Source organism: Brachycentrus maculatus, unplaced genomic scaffold (genome assembly GCF_059751285.1).
Source record: "Brachycentrus maculatus isolate JH-2025_06_01 unplaced genomic scaffold, ASM5975128v1 h1tg000301l, whole genome shotgun sequence".
NCBI lineage: Eukaryota > Metazoa > Arthropoda > Insecta > Trichoptera > Brachycentridae > Brachycentrus > Brachycentrus maculatus.
Window position 1 is genome coordinate 558,725 of NW_028281052.1, and position 22,743 is coordinate 581,467.

Genomic DNA, 22,743 nt, shown 5'->3' on the forward strand with positions numbered 1-22,743 from the left:
AAAGTACCTTTTAGGTACTACATTTATAAAATCTTCTGCATTTATAAAATTAGAATAGAGTCATCGTAATTTTTGGTGTAGATGTTTTTAATTTATATATTTAAGGTACCTACCTAGATAAAATCGCTCCATTACTTTTATCACATGACATCCCCACAGGTGCGATGTGATCAGCTGTTTACATTGAAAATTGAGATATACAATACAGTGTTGCCTCGCATAACGAACGCCACGTATAACGAACGCTGCGCACAACTGGTTGTAGACTGACATTTTTCAGCGTTCAATTTAAATTTAAAATTTTCATTCAAAAATCTTATCAATGGTTGAATTTCGTCTGTTGATGTTTAAAGCACCACTCATCATCATTGGAATTATATTAAATTCTTTTTCCAACAAAGCTCCACAAAGGTAAATAATGGAAATTTTTAACTCACTTTAAAAATATATAATTTTAATATGGTTACAAAAGTGTTTTTTTTATATAATTTAATTCATTTTCTAGACATTTCTACTTTTATAATCTTATAATTAATAACGCAGTTCTCTACAACAAAGAGACTTAGCTCAAGAGACTAAGAGGAACTTACACTTATCATTCATTGTTTATGTTTGTTAGTAATATAATTTATTTTTATTGAAATAATTTTTTGGGTTTTTTTTATTACCATTTATTTTATTTACTTACTTTTCATATAGCTCCGGCTTCTTTACCCATGTGGGCTGGTGTCACTCTAGAAGGGTGGAAAGCCATTAAAAAAAAAGACGAATACTATTTATGACGTATGCGACGGAGAGAGAATAAACGATTCACTCAAATTTTTCTTTCAAATTCCGGATGGTTTCGGAGAAAGGAAAGCGTTTCATATTTTCGTCTGATCCAGGCCTTTTTAAATTCAAAATAATGTTAGGGGTTGTCTGTGGAGTACGACCCTGTTTTACAGGGAGGGGCGCTCGCCGCGTCACGCTGCAGCACAGACCGCGGAGTTTGGAAGGCGCGGGCTTTGTTACGTGTCAGCGAACTTGGAAATAATATGATTATTATTTTAACATATCATTTCAACAAAGGTAGGTACTTTTATCGGAACAAAATGATCTTTGCCGCATTAGGGCCGTACCCCGTAATATTTCGGCGGACATTAAACTAACAGCGGAACGAGATGAAGATATTATGTACTTGGACTATAACTTACTGATGACGTTAGCATATTGGCGTTGTCACGCATGAAAAAATGTCCATTCATAATAATTGTGATCGTTAAAATAACTAAACATGTATTCTGGTTACATCAAATCTTACTTTTATGATTATTTATGTGTAACGAAAGTTACTCCCTTAAAATTAAAACCGACATCAAAATGTTTAAAAACATTAATAAGCGACTAGACCTGTATAATAATTCTGCATTATATAGGAAAGCGCGTAATGAAGCAATAAAATAAATAAATTACTTTCTTCTCCTCTGTATTATTCCTCATTACTGAGGGTTGTGACCCTTGTGGAAGCAATGAAGAAGTTCTTCTCTAGTTATCCCTTGACTGCGCTGCACGTTGCGCACCAACCATAGAGGTGCCTTGTGTTGCCTTAACTTGATCGGTCCATCGTGTGGGGATCTTCCTCTCGCTCTCTTCCCCTCCAGGTTACCGATCACAACCATTGGTTCCAGGTTACCCTCATTGCCACGCGCAACATGTTCAAAGTCCTGCAGAATCGGTTGTGTACAGACATTTAGACCATTTCATCTATAAATATGATTGTGTAGTCATTATATATACAAGTTTACTCAATATACGAGACTTGAACATATTAGCATTGAATTACTTTTCCATTTACTTTCGTATATTATAGTAATGTCATAAAACATCTGAATTCACTTACTTTCGTCATCTGTACCCTATCTAAGTATTCTGTACCGATAAAAATTGTAAAATTTCATTTTCATATGAATAATGATCAATTAAATATCTCGTCGATCATATGCGGTGCTATATAAACCATATGGGTGTGGAAAGAGGTCGAAGAATAAGGATAAAAATACCTTCAGATTGAAAATAAATAGGTGTATTTAATATTTGTTTTAATATAGGAATATTACAAAACTACCCGTTATTTTATAAAACCGTAAAACCTTGAATATGCTTTCAAGCTGGAAATTGAGAATATTCAACACAAAACGTGGTCTAAGTAAGTACTACGTGAAATTGTCTATGATTAAGAAGAACAAGATTTAAGAAAATTATGGAATTTGTCTATGTATGCAGCTGTCAGCTGTCATTTCAGGCTCCTATAATGTCAACTTACTTTTAAAATAGGTTAAAATATCGTTCCGTAAAAATGTCATCGCATCTAATGGGTTGTCTTCGCACTTCCACGTTATTAGTACGCAATACAAGATGTTTACGATATAATTATTCTGTAAATCGCTCCTCGATGGCAGTTTCCTTTCCCACTGTCACTAAGAATCTGTGCGGTCATATGCAAAAACGATGCTTTAAAAACTTTGGTCACGGGCCCGAAAAGGAGCCGGTTATTTCCACTTGCATACATTTTTTCTGCACATTTACGATTGCGTTTTGTCTTTTGGATATCAGAGGGTATGTATTGATTGAGTTTGTAAAATTCTATAAATAATATGGTAAAAATAGTATCCTGTTAATTTTTCACTGACCATTTATTTTTGTCCTCAAAACGGGACATCTACCAAATTTTACGTAGAAGTATGTATATTCAAGAGCACACGTATTTTTTCATAGTTTTTATGTATTAATAAAAAGAAAAGGAATGTTGATAATAAAAATAATAAGGAATAAATAAAATAAATAAATTTGAAAAAAATAGGCTGCTTTGTATTTCTGTGATGAACAAATTTTCTTAAGTATAAGTGGGTTTAGGAGTCGGCGATCTTTATATAAATTGGTTAGTTTTTGCACATGACTCACCAGCCACCTGCTGTATCCATATGCACCGAAATCAAGCTAGTATTTGTTCAGCAATGTTATATGAAACGGCTATACTACAAACTACCTTCGATTTTTTGCAGGTTTTTTTTTTTATTGTTACCGCGTGTTGCTCTTTTTTTGAAAATGGGACATTTCGACGTCTCGAAACTTTACTTGGGGACAACGGGACAGGCTATCTAAAAACGGGACAATCCCGTTCAAAACGGGACGTATGGTCACTTTAAGTATAGTTTATTTATTTTATCTTTCAGCATTTACGACAGATTGCTAGGTGATGGTCAGTCATCAAGAAGGCAACCCGGGGAACCAGAAAAATAATATTTTTAGTTGAATATAAAAATGTAAAAAAGTGTATTTGTAAATAGACAACCCTTATCAATAAAATATATTTAATATTGTAGATGTTATTTATTACAAATTTTAGATATTATTAAATTCTTCTTTACACATTAAAAAAAATATATATCCAATTGTCAGAATTCCGGTCTAAATAGTTAATTTAATTTAGCTAAATATTTAATTTAGTTAGTCTAAATAGTTAATTTAATTATATTCGATAAAAATATTCTTTTACTTGATTTTAATTATATATATTTTATAAATTAAGTAAATTTTCTGTTTATTTATCAATAAATTTGTAACATTTTGAGTGTGTCTACACTTCGCTCACTCCTTTCAAGAACGTCATAAATCAAAATAGTTGATTTTTCAGGAGAACGTTTTTAAAGTTTAAGAATATAATACAATGTATAAAAAATAAATATCAAGCCACTTATTGAACTTTTTACTGCGCAGCAGATCTTTTTAGGTAAAACCTGAAGGTTTTTTCTCCATTTAAAAAATATTTAGTATATTTAAAAAATAAGTAAACACTACCTTTTCTTCAAAATGCAAAAACAACACTTTCTGCCCTGTAGCGGGTAAATATTAAGATAAAAATATGCCTCCTTTACTGGGATATGGTACATTTTCTGGACATTCTAAAAACATGCACAACTGAAAATTGTCGATTTTTGATTTATGACGTTCTTGAAAGGAGTGAGTGACTTGTTCACAACTCTGCATTATCTCCAATTACAGGAGTTATTTTTCATATTATTTTTTGACATCTCATCTTCATCTCACCAATAGATGTCTCTAGTGAAGTTCTAGAGATTTAAGAACAATGTTTCGAAATTGGTTCATACATATAGAACTTCCAAGAATTTGAGTAGTGTGGATGAAGCGAGTGTTTTTGCCTACAATTCTCACTCATGAATTACATGAAATTACAGTTATTTTAAACTTAAAGAGAAAATCCACTCACGAGTAGGCATAGGCTATAAAATTTAAAAAGTTGAAACCTGAGTAGGGTCACGATAAGCGGTGTTGCATAAGCCGTAGCTAGATTTCAGAGTCACTTGAACGTTAGGTAATTTAAAAAACAATAAAAATTGAGTGGTGTGGTTGTCAATCATGGGTAGAATTGGTGAATGTTACACGTGTATAAAGTTATCACTTAAATCAGCCTATGGTGGTCGTAAGCCCCGTAAAAGCCCAGGCTTCCATATTCTTCTTCATCTTTGATGAGATGTCAAAAAATAATTTAATAAATGTTTTGTTCTCTTTCCATGCTTCATCTATCCATATTAGCACTGACACACTAGGAATTTTATCCTTGCTCCACAAATATGGTAAGTAAACACAGTTCGAGATAACCCGTAGTCAGCGTCCCAGCAAAGAACGCAATCTATGAGTTATCTTGTAGTGTCGGTCAACGTGTTAATCAATTGTATCTGAGACATGTCGCTCACTCCCTTCAACAACGTCATATATCAAAAATCATCAATTTCCAGTTGAGCATGTTTTCGGAATGCCCATAAAATGTACTATATCCCAGCAAAAGCGGCATATTTTAAACTTTATATTTACCCACTACAGGGCACCAAGTGTTGTTTTTGCATTTTGAAGAAAAGGTATTGTTTAATTGTTTTTTTGAATATACTGAATATTTTTAAAATGGAAAAAAATTCTTCAGGTTTTACATAAAAGATCTGTTGCACAGTAAAAAGTTTAATAAGTGGCTTAATATTTATTTTTAATACATTTTATTATATTCTTAAACTTTAAAAACGATCTCCTGAAAAACCAAGTTTTTTGATTTATGACGTTCTTGAAAAGAGTGAGCGATGTACCAAAATAAGCTTAATTTGTTTTTATTTCAACACATTATTGTCAGGCGGTTTTTTCATCAACTTTTTAATCACAAGTAACCGCAACACCCAATTCCCATCTGTACAATGTTTTTTTGGCGTCTCTTGCGCTCTATCAAAAGTCAGCAAATAGAGCCCTTATAAACGTCTCCCGCTCTCTACCAACAGGATGCAAAAGACGCTTTTAAGCGTTTCCCGCAAACAATGTGTTAACTCTTAACTGCCCAGGCCATGGAAGCCCTTCCAATGCCCACGGGGTCCATATGGGCCCAAATGTAAAGTATTATATTATTGATTATTGCTTGACTACTGTTTATTTTTTTGGGCTGGCAACACTTCTTTTGTAACACTGACAATACTCGGCTGTCCAAATTTAAAACACAGTAAGGGACATTTTTTTTGTAGTAGGTTTTTTTTGCATTTTTGGACTAAGTAGAGTCTACTTAGTCCTAAAAAATGTCCCTTAGTGTTTTAAATTTGGACAGCCGTACTGCTTCCTACCAGTTTACATTTTGACTGCTTAACTAGCAGTCAACAATTTCTGGCCCATATGGACCCTAGGGGCAGTCGTGGGTTAAAAAGGAATGACCCGCATAGCCTCTACTTTTAGAGGCTTGTCTGCAAGTAGGATAGTAATGATAGGGAAGGTATATGTGAAAAATATATGACAAATATATCTGGGCAAACCAATTCCAAATAAATCTTTCTTAAATTTATTTTTCAATTGGCGGGTATCGAACCCGCGACGCCAGTTTCACAGTCAAGCTTTTACCCAAAAATAAAACATTAACCTCCTGAGTATATAGTAAGATGTTAATGAATTTTTGACACATGGTTTTTTCAGTCGGTAAAACAGTCGATGAATGATTTAACTGTGTTGTATCATCAATAGATGGCGTTATTAGCCAAATCCTGACATAATTTGGAAATATTTGAGAAATAATCACTACGCCCCACATGCTATGTCAGACGAGGAGGCAGAAGGCAGATCTCCTGGCTCCGGAATATACGAGATTGGACACACTAAGGACGGGTGTTTTTTACGCCTGTCGACCGCTGGCGACGGGATTTGATAATTATATACATATAGTTAAGACCTTAACAAAGAGATTGGTACATAATATTTATATAAAAACATTGAATATGTAATTCCTTCTTTCCTGACTTGAAAAGAGGCCGACGCAGAAGGTAAAAATACCCTTCCCGTCCTTAGTGTGTCATCATCAATCGACCCAATGGGTAGAAATACCTATCCTGTCCATAGTGTGTTAAGACAGGGATACATACTCTCAAATTGTATTTAAGAGGGACGATAAGGGGGGGGGGGGGTTGACATCTCAACATAGATTCTTATGTATAGGACCAACCTGCCGATGGTTATGCCTGTAGGAAGAGCTACCGCTATGTTGAACAATATCACATTGTGTCTGAAGGAGTTTTCCGAAGCGGGATTCTTCTACATCTTTAAGTCTTCTTGCTTACCTTTAATGTATACGCCTTGAATATATTGTTCGCTATGTACATATAATTTATTTTGTAAGGGGGACCTGACATGATACATAAAGAAGAAGAAAAATAAGAAATAAAAATAGATATTATTTTAAAATACTTTATTTGTGAAGCGAAAAACATTAAAATACCATAATTCAAAATACATTGATTGCATACAGGGTACTCGTATAATCATTTAAGGCGCTTTAGACAGTAGGATGGTGCAGTAAGAATCTTTTAGATCTTGGTAGCAGGCATTGGTGAAATCATCCTCTGTGTTGCTTTAAAAATAACGCATTTTCATGTTTTACATGATAAATTGATAAGCGGAAGCATAAATTAAACAACAACTTAATGCAACTTTCTTAGTAAGTAACTGCTTAATCATATCTAGATAGATGTACGAACAGTAAAATGTATTGTCTATCAGGAGTAACCAAATGTTCAAGCTCATATGGGCGGTGCAAAGCGACATACATATTGCAATATGTAAAAATTACCTTCTTACATTATTTGAAACATGTGAATACATTTCGGCAAAGGCGAGACACAGTGAAGACTGTCACCCAAGACTCGGTTTACTCCTAACATATATTAATTATAAAATAATTAAATTCTTAATAAAAATATGGGGTTATAATTGACACACATTGCTCGTAATGTATTGCGGAGTCTAAATATATAATTTGCGCTATCCTTACAAGAAGATAAATATAATTAGTAGTAAAACAACAATCCAGCTAGTCGAATATTAAAAATGTACACTAAATCTGTTAGATTAACCTATGAAATAATGATTAGAGTTAAAATAAATATATATGATGTTATATCTATGTAATGCGATGCTTACATTATCATAGCATTTTATTCTTAAATTATTTTATGTTGACTAGTATAAATTTAATTTATAGAGCGTAATATGTAAACTGAAAAGTAAATATATATTCAAATTATAAATAATTAAATTCTATAATTAATATTTACTGTAGATAATTTTATGACAATCCCTATTTATTACTTGCGTAATATCTAGTTATTTGGAAGCTTATTTTAGCACTATATATGGTACACGACATAGTGATAATTATCTGTTTATATCGCTTTAAAACATCACGCTAAATTATATTTTAATATAATATAAAATTGTGCGCCTACATTGTGGGATGAATTGATCTCTTATCGTAATACTGCTTATACACGTTGAATATGATATTATAGGCGACAAGCAAGAAACAAATGATCGCAGCGTGGTAGTGAGCTGGCAAATTGAGAAATTTGGAACATAAACTGTCGGTTTTAGTTCCCTTCTTAAGTTTTTGACTAGTTTTCGGAATATCCTCGCCATTTATCCTGAGGTCGGATGTAACGCTCGAACTGACATGAGGTTTCTCTTCAATTTTGTCATTATCTTTTCGATTAAAAACATTAGTAGATATGTAATTTTGAGTTTCGACGAAATTGTATTTCTGGTTATCTGCGTAATTCGGCAATAAATTACTCTCCTCAACCATAATATCACTCTTGTAGATTATATTTTGAGTATCATATTTGCTAACGTCTTTGTTGACGGATATTTCTTGGATTAGTAAAGGCGTTATCGGTCTCTTCATATCCATGGTGGGAGTTAATTTGCCAAATAGATAATCGTCAAATTCCATCAATGTCGGTGTGAGCTTTATTTTCAAAACGTCTTCGTTGGTGAAGGTTTCGGTTCGAAGTGTGTCCGTTACCGACATTGGAGAATGTATGTCAGTTCTGAGCGCATCTCTTTCTATCTCGCTGATGTCATCCGTCACGGGAACGTCCGTGACGTTGCAGTAAGTGGAGCTGTGTATCGTGTCGACTGTGACCGTGCTCAGTACCTTACCCGAAGGGCTGAGGATATCGTCGAATAAGCCGCTAGACTTTGGAGAAGCATAATCAGTATTACTGGCATTATCTGGATACGCGTTAGACTGGTAGAAGGGAGACAGCGAGTTTCTTTCCGTAGAAAGGGCACTAGCGCGCGTGAGACTTGCAGAATGGACGTCCTCCCTTGGCGTAGAAACTCTGTCCCTCGAGATTCTTTTTGCACATCTGAAAATTTCATTTGTAAAAAAATATTAAACATTCAAAAGGTAATTTATTTATTGTTTCTGCATTCACTTTGTGGTAAGATATGATGAAATTGTTAAAGAAAAATGCTTGTTTTTTACCACTTGAGTTATATTTATTTTATTTTAACAATTTTTATAAAAATAAATACAACTCAAGTGACAAAGAACTATTGTTTTTCTTTAACAATTTCAATAGGTAAAGTGAAATAAGTCTCTTTTTTTGTGAATTGAATAAACATTTAATTCAGTTGACTTTATTATGAAAATTATGCAAAAAAAGGGTAAAAATAATAAATCTGAAGGAATCTGTCAACATGTGTGGTTGTACCTATACAGCAAAATAAAAACAGGTACAAACATTTGCTTGCCGACAGACGAAATAGTTATTTGAAGCAAAAACGTAAAAAATATTAAAGTCAGGGATGGCAAATTCAAGCAAGCCGTATTATTGCTTTGGTGGCATATATAAAAAAAAAACAAATTAAAGGTCTTTATTATAAGTATCCTTTTTCTGATTACTTATTTTTCAGACATTGTCTACTAAATCCAGTATTTGCCATTCCTGCTAACGGGAAATATAAATCATATGACGTAAATAACTTGAATTTTTTCAGCATTCATTGATATTTTTGACATCCATTTTTCTTTGATTTCATTGAGAACTCATTTACACACAAAATTATATATTCCCACAATGAAGATTTAATGTTAAGAAAAAAACAATGATGTCTTTAAATAAACGGCACATTTCGATCTACGACATAAATTGTTACTGCAAAATAATTAAACACTTTACTAATCTAGATACAAAGTAATATACATAAGCCACAAAGTAATTAAAAAATTCACACGCTTTAGAAAATGTAATGTGTAACCTAGTAATAATTCAAAAAAAAAAAAACAACCATGAGGACCATAGACCTAAAGAAAATGTATACTTGGGATTCATATTTGATTAAATAGGAACAATACCAAATCCATAAAACGGAGAACTTGTTAGGTTCTCAGAAAATAATTAGAGCCTCTTCCGAGCAAAATTATGAAGAAAAAATTTTTATTTGATAAGTGTTATTTTTATATTGGGTTTTGGTGTGTATAATGTGTTAAGAAGTAAATCCATACAAATTTATAAAGTAAGCTGATAAACACTGACTGCACTCTTTTTTTACAAACTACATATGCCTCTTACAATGTTTCAAAACGATTTTCGTCAAATTGGTCCTTACGAAGTTCTGCCGGAAAGTGCTCATCATGTGCCTAAAAAACATACTTTTGAGACAGATTACTTCAATAATCACCCGCATGAGTTAAGAGAGATACTATTTTGGAAATATAAATTGATTGGCTTTGTTTCTTTCTTATTTCTTAAATGGTGATTGAAAACTATATGAAAACAATTCAATCTGAAGTCACAGTATTCTACATAGATCAAATAGGAAAACAGTGAAAACTCTATCTATCGTTTATAAAGATACCTATTGAAATAAACTATGAATGCGGAAATAAAATGAATCGGAACTAAGAAGTCAGTACACAAAGAGATACAATCAAGTAAAGATAGTGGTCTCCCAATCTGCATAACAAAATGCTAGGTTAAAATTCTAAGAAGAATACAAGTTTTGAATGCAAATAAATGTTTTATTAAAAAAATTCCATGCTGAACAGAACCAAAAAAATATTAAAATCATCATTGACAATTATCTATGATTGACGTTTGTTTTTTTTACTGTTTTATTTCCGTAGTCAACAGTATATTTTCGGCTTTTCAAATGATATTTTTATCGGCATCAGTTATTGAATGTGCGTAGTAAAAAGTTTTAAATCTTTCCAAGAGTATGCATGCTTCTGAAAATGAAGGTACAGGCAGCGGCTCCTCTTCATCAATATCAAACTTTTCAGCTATATCCGTCAACCTTGTGTCACACAAGCTTTCGATAGTTTTTATCCCAAACGTTTGAATATTGTCGAATGTAACAAAATTGAGAAGAATATAAAAAAACTATGACAAAATATATCTAATATGCAGTGTAGTTCAAACCATGAATGAGGTAAAATGGTGATAGAGAAACGACCAATGCAATCTATTTTGGTATAAAAAGAATTTGGGGTAGAAGAACTAAATGATGCATCCGGGAAAACGATTATTCGAGGAAAGATAGATAATAGAGTTTTCACTGTTGATAACATAGAAGGAGAAAATATTGATATAAATATAGATTGAAACTTGTTTTTTGCGAATGAAAAGTGTGACATAAACTAGAAAATTATTAGGTTATACATTTGAAATATAATAATGCAACAAGATACAATGGAATACTATCGAAAAATACAAAATTAAATGCCGTTCATGATATGAAACAAAGGTTAGATTAGAAAATCCGTGTATTTAAATGCAAATCTACCTTTTCCAATTGAAAATAAAAGCATTCATATTTTAATAACACTAAATTTTCCATCATAATTCAGCTTTGCGGGGAAACGAAAACAGAGTCCACCAAGTTCAAGAGGGAGATACTGTTCTATAAATTTGTTAATAAAATGAAAACTCACACATAGTAGCTTGATTATTTCAAAGCAAGGACTGCCCATAAAATTCCTGTATCTTTTTATGGGTTTCAAGTTTGTTTAGTGTATATTTTAAAAATCCGAACAAAAATCAAAAAAAGGTTTAAAAAAACTGAATTTTTTAAATATTTTTATATAAAATTTACTTTTTGTATCTGATTTTCAAATATAATTGGCCATATAAATGTCACCTCCATCACTTCAAAGTCTTATAATGACTTACTATATTTTTAGTATAGTAAAAATATATATTATTTTTCCAATGTTTTATGTGATTAAGAAAATACTGCGATATATATTTTTTCAATAATTTAATTTTGTAATTAAATAACTAGCCATCACGTCGCTTCCATCACACTACCCTGTCATTCCAAATATTTTTTGCCTCTTCCACATTTATATATCTCCTCATGCAAACTTGCAGGTTATTCTGACTCCTCAAACCTATCCACTTAATTTGAGTATAAGTTTTAAGTTTTTCTCTGCTTCTATTTTATATAAGTTTTACGATTGGTCCAAACCATCGCAACACACCTTCCTTCATTTTATCGAAAATGCTTATTTCAACCTTGCATTCTTTCCACATTTTACCATTCGAAGATTTATCACAAATAGTTTTGCTGCTAGAATGATATTATCAGCAAGGCAAATGTGCTCCAAAGAGCAAGAGCAGGGAGACAGACTGATATCAAGGTCAGGAAGGTGTCCTATCTGGGGCATGTGCTGAGAGGAGAGAAGTATGAGCTATTGCACCTCATCATAAAAGGCAAAATAGAGGGTCGAAGAGGTTGGTCAGAAGACATATCTCCTGGCTCCGGAATATACGAGATTGGACGGGGATCAGGCGCTGTTTAGAGCTGCCCAAGACAAGGACAATTACCCTCAAATGATAGCCGACGCCCGGGGGACCTGACATGACACAAACAGAAGAAAAAGTTTTGCTACGCATTCGTCTGAGGATTGAATTACAATTGCATTCAGTCTACTTTCATCCTTTTTTCCCAACTCCATGCTTCATTTTCATATATTACAGTTGGTACCAGGGACTTTTATGCACTGCTAGTTAAGTTTCCGCTGTTGGGCTTTTAGTAACCACTGATTTCAACTTATACATATGTAATGAATAATATTTAATATCATTCATTACATATGTATAATATTTTGTATAATTTGTTATTAATCATCATTTCATTTTTGCAACGATTTTAATGAATCTTTTTCCTAAAAATATTTTAATTTTCTTCTTTGGTACAAAATATATTATTATATTATGCGTTTATTGGTATTTTTTTGGAAAATAAATAAAATCTGGTATCCGTTGGCGAATAAATAAATGCAGTCTCTTTCCGATTGTGTGAGAGGCTGCGGTGGCATTGAGTTGATGGTGATATCGAGGTGGCAACAAAGATGGAATGTAAGTGTGGCATACGCACCGTGCAGTTGAAGCACTGACTGTGGTAGTTATTGTTGAGGGCCTCCACCCACCTGTCTCCAGCTTCCACCGGGAAGCCGCAAGCGATGCACTTCGTGGTGAACAGCTCATTCCAATCTGCAAACAGTCCCAACTTGACAACACTACCCATTTACCTACACATTTCCCTAGTGATAAAAACACAAATAACTCGGGTGTGTCCATTCTACATATACATCGATGGAGTTGAAAATCTTAATTAATTAACTTGTTTTGTTGGATAATAAAACAGAGGTGTGTATTTCATAGTGGAGCGGTCACTCATTAGTTAAAATACTAAGGACGGGAAAGGTATTTCTAATTTATTGTAACTGCACACAGTTGGTAGAATTCCCTTTTAAATTTTTAAGTAATATATCCAAATTAAACAAGGTTATTGGATTAAATTCTACTTTTATTTACATATACATATCACTCACTCCTTTCAAGAACGTCATAAATCAAAAATCATCAATTTTCAGATGTTTTCGGAATGCCCAGAAAATTTACTATATCCCAGCAAAAGCGGCATATTTTTAACTTAATATTTACCCGCTACAGGGCAGAAAGTGTTGTTTTTTTTCATTTTGAAGAAAACGTATTGTTTAATTATTTTTTTCAATAAACTAAATATTTTTCAAATGGAGAAAAAAAATTCAGGTTTTACCTAAAAAGATCTGTTGCACAGTAAAAAGTTCAGTAAGTGGCTTGAGATATATTTTCAATACATTGTATTATATTTTTAAACTTTAAAAACGTTCTCCTGAAAAATCAAGTATTTTGATTTATGACGTTCTTGAAAGGAGTGAGCGATATATGATAACATGTGACTCATTTCGTCTTCTTAAGACATTATCAAACACTAAGAGCATTTATTAATGTCTTAATAAGATGAAATGCGTCACATATTATCAAATATATGTAAATAAAAGTAGAATTGAATCCTTGTTTAATTTTCAATATATTACCCAAAAAAAAAACCATATCTACCCATTCAGTCGATGATTGCTTGAGGACGGGAAGGGTATTTTTACTTTCTGCGCCGGCCTCATTTCAAAGTCAGAAAAAAATAATTATTTTATGTTTTTATATGAATATTATGTACCAATATCTTTGTTCAAATCTAAACTAGGTGTACACAATTATTCAATCTCGTCGCCAGCGGTCTGCAGCCGTAAAAACACCCATCCAAAATGTGTTAAGTTGAGACACCTATATAGACATATAATTCGTAAGGGGAGTAATTCAGTGTCTGAGAGTAAATTTACAAAAAAATGTAAAATACAATTTAAAAAAAGAAATTGTTACTTAATTGGGTTTTTTGATTTGATTACTTTAATCTAATCACGCCAATTAGTATACAAATTTGGTTGTGTGTTGATTACTTCTAGCTCCTTATACATATCGCTCACTCCTTTCAAGAACGTCATAAATCAAAAATCATGAATTTTGAGTTGTGCGTGTTTTCGGAATGCCCAGAAAATGTACTATATACCAGCAAAAGCGGCATATTTTTAACTTAATATTTACCCGCTACAGGGCAGAAAATGTTGTTTTTGCATTTTGATGAAAAGGTATTGTTTAATTATTTTTTTAAATATACTTAATATTTTTCAAATGGAGAAAAAACCTTCAGGTTTTACCTAAAAAGATCTGTTGCACAGTAAAAAGTTCAATAAGTGGCTTGATGTTTATTTTTAATACATTGTGATTTCTTTTTAAACTTTAAAAACGTTCTCCTGAAAAATCAAGTTTTTTGATTTATGACGTTCTTGAAAGGAGTGCGCGATATATGTATTTGACATCAAAATCTTAAGCTAGAAAGAAATATAAAACAAGAAAAAGTAACAAATACCATTCTAATCAGGTAACTGAAAACGTAACAACATAAAAAAAAGAAAGTCTTCATTTAATTTGATTTTTCAATTCAATCGCCAATGCCTAGTATGCTGATTGTGCCTATGGTGAGGCTGAAATGCATCTATACTAAGTATAATAAAAAATCATTCGCACTCTTTTATTTCCTAATTATTTTTTTTTATTACTATTTTGCAAATCAATTCTTCTTCGTGGGTTTACAATTTGTGACTTACCGGCCTCACAGTATGGAAGTCCCTCTTCCAAGAAGAATGGATTGTTTCCAAACAGTTTTCCGCAGTAAGCGCAGTTGAAGCACTCCGGATGGAAGTGCTTTCCAATAGCGTTCAGGCAATCCTGCGAAGTGGACAATGCATGAGTTATATTTACATGGGTTACTCAACACGTTCAATGCATGTACAATAATGTTATAACACGAGGGTGGCCAACCTACATGAGAGAGTACGGCTATTATCCTTGGCTCTACCCGACCCAGTTTCTCCAGGGTATGCTTGGCTACAATAGTTTAGAGACTAGAAGGAATGTGTATTTGATTACGCATTTTTATCGATTGTTGCGCGGTATGATCGATAATCCTGAAATTATCCAGAGCATTGGTCTGTATGTTCCCGATAGTTACCTAAGACAGCGTCGGCATAGATTGTTTCACATTCCTATACACAGGACCAACCTGCCGATGGTTATGCCTGTAGGAAGAGCTACTGCTATGTTGAACAATATCACATTGGATATTGATCTGTTCCATGTGTCCGAAGGAGTTTTCCGAAGCGAGATTCTTCTACACATTTAACAAGAGTCTTCTTGCATAATTTTTAATTTGTTTTTTTAATGTATACGCCTTAAATGTTTGTTTGTAATGTATATATTAATTGTTTAATAAATTGAATTGAATTGAATTGATTTGAATTGAATTGAACCCACGGTGATATCCTTACATGCGGCCCGCAATCATGTATGACAAATTTAAAAAAAATATCGGGTCATTCAGAATGTATTTTAAATCATATTTTTAAAACCAATCAAGCTTTTGTAATAACATGCATATATTCTGGTAAAAAGATACTCAAATCTTGCAGTCACTGTAATAATTAAAATAAAATTGGTAATATTGTTTGATTTATGTGTCCTAATTAAGAATTTTCATTGTCAAAATTGATAAAGAGTTTATTAATATAATAAAACCCTTATCCGCACCCCGATGGTGCATAGGGCACTGCTTTATATAAACGAAGTGTTATCTTGATCGTTTACACATGAAGGAAAGGTGATCAGCCCTCCGCTTCAGGTACCAGTCCAGGGTAATATTGATTAAACATTAGAGTGAAAAGTCACTTATTTTTATTTGACCCCGCCATGGGAATTGAACCCCGGACCTCCAGAACGGTAGCCAAACGTGCTCACCATTGCACTACGGAAGCGGATAAGGGTTAGAAGAAAAAAAGTGTAGAGATAAATTCAATAAAACTATTGAAGATTGTGATGAGTAAAAATTACTTACTCCTTTGATTTTTCCATGGCATTTGTCGCAAGCCGGAGCAATGAATTGCTCGAAGCAGTATTCACAGTACAGTTGTCCATTCTCCTCCACGAATCCAATGTCCTGCAGGTGGCGCCTGCAAGTGTTGTTCACGCACACAAAGTGCTCGGGGCACCAAATGCGTCCGAGCGCCGTAATGAAGGGCCCCCTGGTTTTCAAAATGCGCAAATCGATTAGAAATTCATTACTTATTTAGATTAAAACAGTGTGCCGTAATATATTATATCAGTGTTCCGCAAACTTTTTCTATTCAAGGTACACCACACCTACCAAATTAAGAAATTTCAGAGCTGAGAACTACTCTGAGAAACGTTTGTGTATTGGTGATTCTATCCCACTACACTTGGATGGCTTGACTCTGGCCAATATCTGTACCCGACGGATTCTCCAGTTCTTTGGACACATTGCGCGTGGCAACGAGGATAGCCTGGAACGACTAGTTGTGATCGGTAGCCTGGAGGGAAAAAGAGGGAGAGGAAGATCCCCCACACGATGGACCGATCAAATTAAGGCAGCAGTAGGCACCTCAGTGGTTGGAGCGCTACGTGCAGCGCAGTCAAGGGATAACTGGAGAAGAGTCATTGCTTCTGCAAGGGTCACAACTTTCAGCAATGAGGAATAAGACAGAGAAGAAGATTCTATCCCCAATTTTTTTACAATTGATTAATTTCCGTTGCTGCAAAAGAATAACTTTTTATTTTAATACTTTTAAATTTGTAAAAGTATTAAACAGAGGAATACAAAAATTCTGAGCCCTTATCTATTATAATTTATATTGATATTCTCATTCTTGAAGTCAAGTTGTAGTAAATTCATATCACCGGGAGGGGAATTAGCTCAAAAGTGGTTTTATAAAAGTGCTTAATTATTATACGGGGAGGACGATTAAACTTTTAACAGTCAGTTTTCTCATTAATTTTATTTTGAATATTTAGATTCACAACGTTTAAATATCAATTTATTAAATAAAGTACCTTCTGCCCCATAAATAAAAAAATATGTTAAATTCTACACGGGAAACAATTAAACTTTTATATTATTTCGAGAAATAAAAATACTTTGTGTTCTGATCCACTCACATTTTTATTTAACCAACTAGTTTCGGCAACAACCTGTTGCCCTCTTCAGGGCTACATTTATTACTGTAACCACTGTAATTACTATAACCCTGAAGAGGGCAACAGGTTGTTGCCGAAACTAGTTGGTTAAATAAAAATGTGAGTGGATCAGAACACAAAGTATTTTTATTTCTCGAAATAATATATCAATATGATCCACAAAGTTAATGCTTTCAATATTCAAAAAAAAAAAAAAAAAACAATTAAACTTTTGTTTACAAACTGTTTGTATTTTCAACTGTTGATGAGAACATCTGTAGTTTTTGAAACAAGTGTTTACATTACTAAACTCAATACAATAATTATTATCAAAGAACACATTGCCTAGAAAAATAGACAATGATTCAACATGCACTCAGCTTGATAGTTACGTAAAACCATGCTCTAGGGATATTTATAAAAAAAGTATGACATAAAATAATCATTTTTGTTTCTTTAAGCCGCACAATATCAAATTATATGTCCCCTTCATAGTGAAATGGTTAGCGCGTTAGGCTACCTTGCTGGAGGTCCCGGGTTCGATTCAAAGGAGGATCAATACGAATATAAGTGATTTTTCATTTGAATTGATTGATTTTTTATTAAATAAATATCACCGAGGGGTCGAAGGTAGTAGAAGAAGAAAAAGATCACCCTAAATGGACTGACCAAATCAAGGCTGGTTTGTAAGTTCATCAGTGGTTGGAGCTGTGCGGATTGCGGTGCGTCAGGAGAGTTGGAAGACAATTATACAAAGTATCATAGATATATAATATAGTATCAACTATACAGTGCCTGCATTGCTCCTGTTCTCTTACACGGCTGTGAAACATGGTACCTTACAAGGGCACAGAGCAGCCGTGTACCGAGCTTTGAGAATAGGTGTCAGCAAAAGATATTAGGTGCGGTGGTTTGACTTTGTGAGGAATGAAGAGATAAGGCGTAGGACGCAGCAAATCTTGGTCGCGACTGTCGTCAAGAAAAAGCGATTTAGTTGGCTTGGCCATGTACTCCGCATGCCTCCCTAGAGCCTTAATCAAGCTTGCCTCTTTTACAAGGCATCAACAACTGTCTGACAATTTGTCGGCAGTTCTCGTTAGAACTTCGGAAAGCGGACTTGTCTTGGGAGGATGCAAGAGAGCTGGCAGCTGACAGAAAAGCCTGAAGGCAGTTTCTGAGCTCCATAAGCTCCACATATGGTTTGATAATCAACTATATAAAGAAGGTATCATTTTGACATTGTGCGGAACAAAGAAAACAAACTAATGTTAGAAATTTCACACAAAAACTTACCTGGTTATTTGCTTATTACATTGCGTGCAAACTGGATAAACTCCGTCTACCAAATCCACTGAAGCGATAGTACTGAGCGGTCTCGATGTTACGTGCGAATCTCTTTTCCCCGACGATTTGGCATCTGGCGTCATGTGCTTTTTATCTCGGAGTTTTACGGTGGAGTCTTCGTTGGCGTTATTTTGATCATTTTCACTCATTTTGCCAATATTCGGTGTCAGTTTTATATCTTTATTTGAGTTTTCATTATTATTAGTGAACGGTTTGAAATTTTGTTCGGCCAACGGTTTTCTCAAGTTATTTTTTAAATGGCCAATTACGGCCTGTTGCTGCGTTTGCGGACTCTGGCAATCTTTTTGTAACGCCAAATTCTTCTTTTCTGTTTCCGATTTTGCATTGATAAAATTATCTTTTTTGATGATCTTGTTTAATAAGGCTGATGTTAGTTGTTTGGGGGGTATATCGGAGGAGTCGGAGTTCAGGTATTGCCGTTCGTAAACTGGCGAAAGCGAACCGCTCCCGGAGAGGCTTGTCATGGGAGAAGAGGATTGGCTGACGGTTGGAGAAGGATTCCCGTTAGCTCCGGGAACCGGGGATAAGGAATCCACCTTGAACTTCGGAGGAGGAGGTGGAGGAGGAATGCTTCCAGGAATGAACGTCACAGGTATCTGCGGCACAACTGGCTGATTTTGATTCACCAATGTCTTTTTATATCCGGCATCATTACCGTAATTTGACAGATTATTATTATTTAAGCCATTATTGCAGTTTGACGGCTCATTGGCCTTCAACGGGTGTTTTAGTACGACGGTGTCTTTGATTTTGTTGGCCATGTTGGCGATATGATCTCCGGGTTTGATCTTCCTCTGTATACCTATCTCGTAAGCTCCGTTGAACGCGTTTCTAGACAGTTGTTTCATCAGGGAGTTGTTAGTCATTCCGTTAATGGGATATTCTACCTTTTTCTTTACCGCCTTTTCTCGGTTATTGTTATCGGGTTCATCTAATGAAAAGAAAACAACAACAAAAATCAATAACACACACAAACACAGACATGCGATTGTTAGAAATACGAGGGTATCACACGGAAAGCGCACAGCATCTGTAATGCGAAACGAGAGTAAGCGCAGTGAGCAGGTACCTAATGTGGCCGTTGCAATGGGCACAGAGTGGAACCCGAGTGCCGGGGCCGGCCGCCTTGTTGAGAATGCCGCGGCCGCGCTTGGGCGCCGAGGACACGCCGAAGGTCTTGCCGCGAGCCGCTCCCGCTGCGCCACCTGCGGATGGGGTGGGATCACATACCGGGCCACTGGTGTTACGGTTAGCGCCGCTAGTGATGGAACAAGGCTGCCCGTAGACTGGTAGGGGCTTTGTTGCCGTATTAGCGGAGGGTTCGACAGACAAGACAGTCGCCTCGGGTTGAGTCGGGCGAAAAGATACGATGGGGAGAGCGGACGGAGGTGGCTGAACATTCCGCGGGGATTCTTGCGGGATATATTGGTCGGATGATGAGGACTTTCTAGGGATTTGCGGGGGAGGATAAGAGGTGATCGCTCCGGCGTTTTTTTGTATTTCGATCGATTTTGAAGTCCGGGTTCTCTCGTATTCTTCGAAAACTTTTCTAGTTCTTTGTACGGAATTTGTACCCGTTTCCGAAACGGATTGCGACTGAGTCGCCTGCTGGATACACTGGCGGTTCGACTGGGACGACTCGCTGATCCTCGTATCCGCAGTTTCTTGCGAATGAAAGCCGATTTTAGTCATTTGCTGCGATTTTAAAAAGGATTGTTGGTTGTTTGCCCAGTTTTTGGCGCCGGAAGAATTGAAAACTTCGACTCCGCTTTGGAAAGTGTTCTTCACCGATTGGTGTTCTTTGCGAAGATTGGCCGTGGCCTGAGAGAGTAGGGAGTGAGTCTGTTGCGCTTGAACAGAGGTGTCCTTGATCTTAGGCGCCTGCATCTTCAGAGGATTAGGGGGAGGGCCGGGAGCCGGAGATCGAGTCCGGATCATTTTAGGTGTCGGAGAACGGCTCACTTCCGGGCTCGATGGTTCGTAAAGATTTGTTTCAGGCGCAGAACATTCCACGGCTACTAAATTCATCTGGTAATATGGTACCAGCGGAGCCGGCTTGTTGATCATGCTGGGAGTAGTCGGTCGGCTACCGATAGTGGGTGAAACGCGAAGATTGGCTTCGGTAAGCGGTTGAAACGTCATAGAAATTGGTGTATCTTTCTGGAGATCTTTCACGGACGGTATGTTTATATCCTTTCGTTCCATAATTTGTACAGATTGCGTCGACGCGACACTTTTCATGCTTTCGTTTGCCGTGTATTGTTCGATCGCTCGTTGATTTGAATTAATTTTTTTGACATGCGGATCGATGGTGTCGGGTGCCACGCACGGAGATATCGGTTTCTGCAGTATAGCCGGTTCATTGATGATTTCCGGGGTTTTCCCCCTTTGAGATGGCAACTGCTCTAGATTTTTCTGGTAACAGGGTAAATTTGATGGCATTTGTAAACCAGAAGACGCCCTCTTACTCATGATAGACAATTTTTCTCCCTGAAGAGAATCGTGTGACTGTTCATAATTTTGCATAAAATTAGAGCTTTGTTTCATTTCTTGCTGTTGAAACTGCCGATGATAAGAAGATTCGTGGGATTCCGTAACTAGAGACGAAGATGTAGTATGCACCTTTGTTGAACTTGACGTTTGCATGAATTGGTTATTCACACTAGTCGCCATGGACTGGGAATCGAACATGTCTTCCGGAAAAGGCGGTGGAAACGTTTGAACAGTTTTTGCTACGGGTTTGAATGCCGACAGTTGGGTGGATGACTGAAACTGGCAAACGGTTTGAATGGGCGCTTTAGAGGTTTGCACGTTGACGGTGTGGCACGGCTGAGTAGCGACAGGCCTCACGCATTCTTTAGACAGTGTATTTACGGCGATGGGCTTCGAACAAACTGCTTCCGTGGGATAATTGGCGGATTTAATTAAAAGGGTTTGTTCGTTGGCTAGCGGCGTGTACGCACGTTCCGGGGCTACTGTGAGAGCTTCGAGTAGAGAGCCTCTCTCGATCGGTTGAGAGCCAAGGGGGGAATACGGACGAGTCGGAGCAATAGTCAATGCGGAAACTAGCGGCGAAACTGCCCCTCCTCTAGGCTGCCTTCGTTCGACGGTAATTGGTATATCTGGGGGAAAGTAAGGCGCAGTTTCTTCCGGCATCGGTATTGGTTGAGACGATTTTTCAACAGGTGCGTGGGGCTTTATCGGCGGTATGGAAGCGAACCCGTGTTTGGGTTCGTAAGAATCCATCTCTATAGCGTTGTCAGTCGATGTCTCTTCTCTGTTCTCCTGAACTTGTTTAATTTCGTTTTCGACACAGGATTGTTCGATCTTTGTCGTACATATAGGTTCCAAACATGTCGTCGAAGAAACTGTCAGAGGTTCGCTCGTTGACGGACAGACTGTAGTAGCTTGCGTGGCTTCTGGAAGAGGCGAGTACGGTCGTTCAGGGGCTATAGTCAAGGCGTCTACCAGTTTGATCTGTTGATGTTTAGTTTCATTAGAGGAAATACACAGAAGATTTTGACCTTGTAGGGCTTGATACCCGCCAGCATCTGGCCCGGGAATAGATTCTTTCCTTTGCACCTGTACTTTATCATGTTGTTCAATTATATTCTCTTCGACTTTACTTTTAACATCCTCAATAGTAGAGGAAAGGGGACACATTGTTTCGAAGTTGTCCGTTAGCGATTGAACCAGTTGTTGAGTATCTATCTTTTCAGAAATCGTTTCCACACATTCCATCGGCGACTTTTTACCAGAAGTATTTGGCGCCTCCGTCAAACAGACAGACTGTTCGCTGTTCTGATGTTGAGATTCGTAATTCGTACATACGGAAGAAGATACTTGGGTTTCAGATTTTTCTTCTTTGGACATTGTTTGGAATTCCTGGACGGGTGTTTCGTAGGTTTTTTGAATTGGGACACCAGTTTGGGATTGGTATATCGTTTGTAGGGTATTTTCCCCGGTGATATTTTGGCATTGCTGAAGCGAGGCGCTCTGTTGCGATGAAGATATGACGTTTTGTCCGGATGTGACCTCTTCGTAAGTAGAGCTTTGAGCGGAGGACTGCACCATAGAGGTGGAAGACATTCGGACGGAGGAAGAGACCGAC

The 22,743-nt window shown here is 35.9% G+C and overlaps 1 protein-coding gene and 2 long non-coding RNA genes across 14 annotated transcripts in view; 2 read left to right on the forward strand and 1 right to left on the reverse strand.

Annotated features, from left to right (window-relative positions):
• The first annotated feature begins 129 nt into the window (after positions 1-129).
• On the forward strand, positions 130-1,455 carry LOC148304858 (uncharacterized). The gene is made up of 2 exons (XR_015838294.1): positions 130-411; positions 912-1,455. It is a non-coding gene; the product is annotated as an uncharacterized LOC148304858 (long non-coding RNA).
• Positions 1,456-2,264: 809 nt separating this feature from the next.
• Positions 2,265-3,361, forward strand: LOC148304859 (uncharacterized). The gene is made up of 2 exons (XR_015838293.1): positions 2,265-2,595; positions 3,213-3,361. It is a non-coding gene; the product is annotated as an uncharacterized LOC148304859 (long non-coding RNA).
• A 4,596-nt stretch (positions 3,362-7,957) lies between these two features.
• Zasp52 (Z band alternatively spliced PDZ-motif protein 52) overlaps positions 7,958-22,743 on the reverse strand; it is a 110,595-nt gene continuing 95,809 nt past the window's right edge. For 7 of the 12 annotated variants that reach the window (XM_088267634.1, XM_088267632.1, XM_088267633.1 and 4 more), the window contains 5 exons: positions 18,561-19,563; positions 16,132-16,318; positions 14,849-14,969; positions 12,739-12,854; positions 7,958-8,720 (listed from right to left, as the gene is read on the reverse strand). In XM_088267634.1, the coding sequence (XP_088123760.1) occupies positions 8,643-8,720; positions 12,739-12,854; positions 14,849-14,969; positions 16,132-16,318; positions 18,561-19,563 (1,505 nt within the window). In that variant the 3' untranslated portion in view covers positions 7,958-8,642. Of the gene's footprint in view, positions 8,721-12,738; positions 12,855-14,848; positions 14,970-16,131; positions 16,319-18,560; positions 19,564-19,701; positions 19,838-22,743 lie in introns of all 12 variants that reach the window. The other 5 variants (XM_088267642.1, XM_088267640.1, XM_088267639.1 and 2 more) reach the window with 1 other exon arrangement.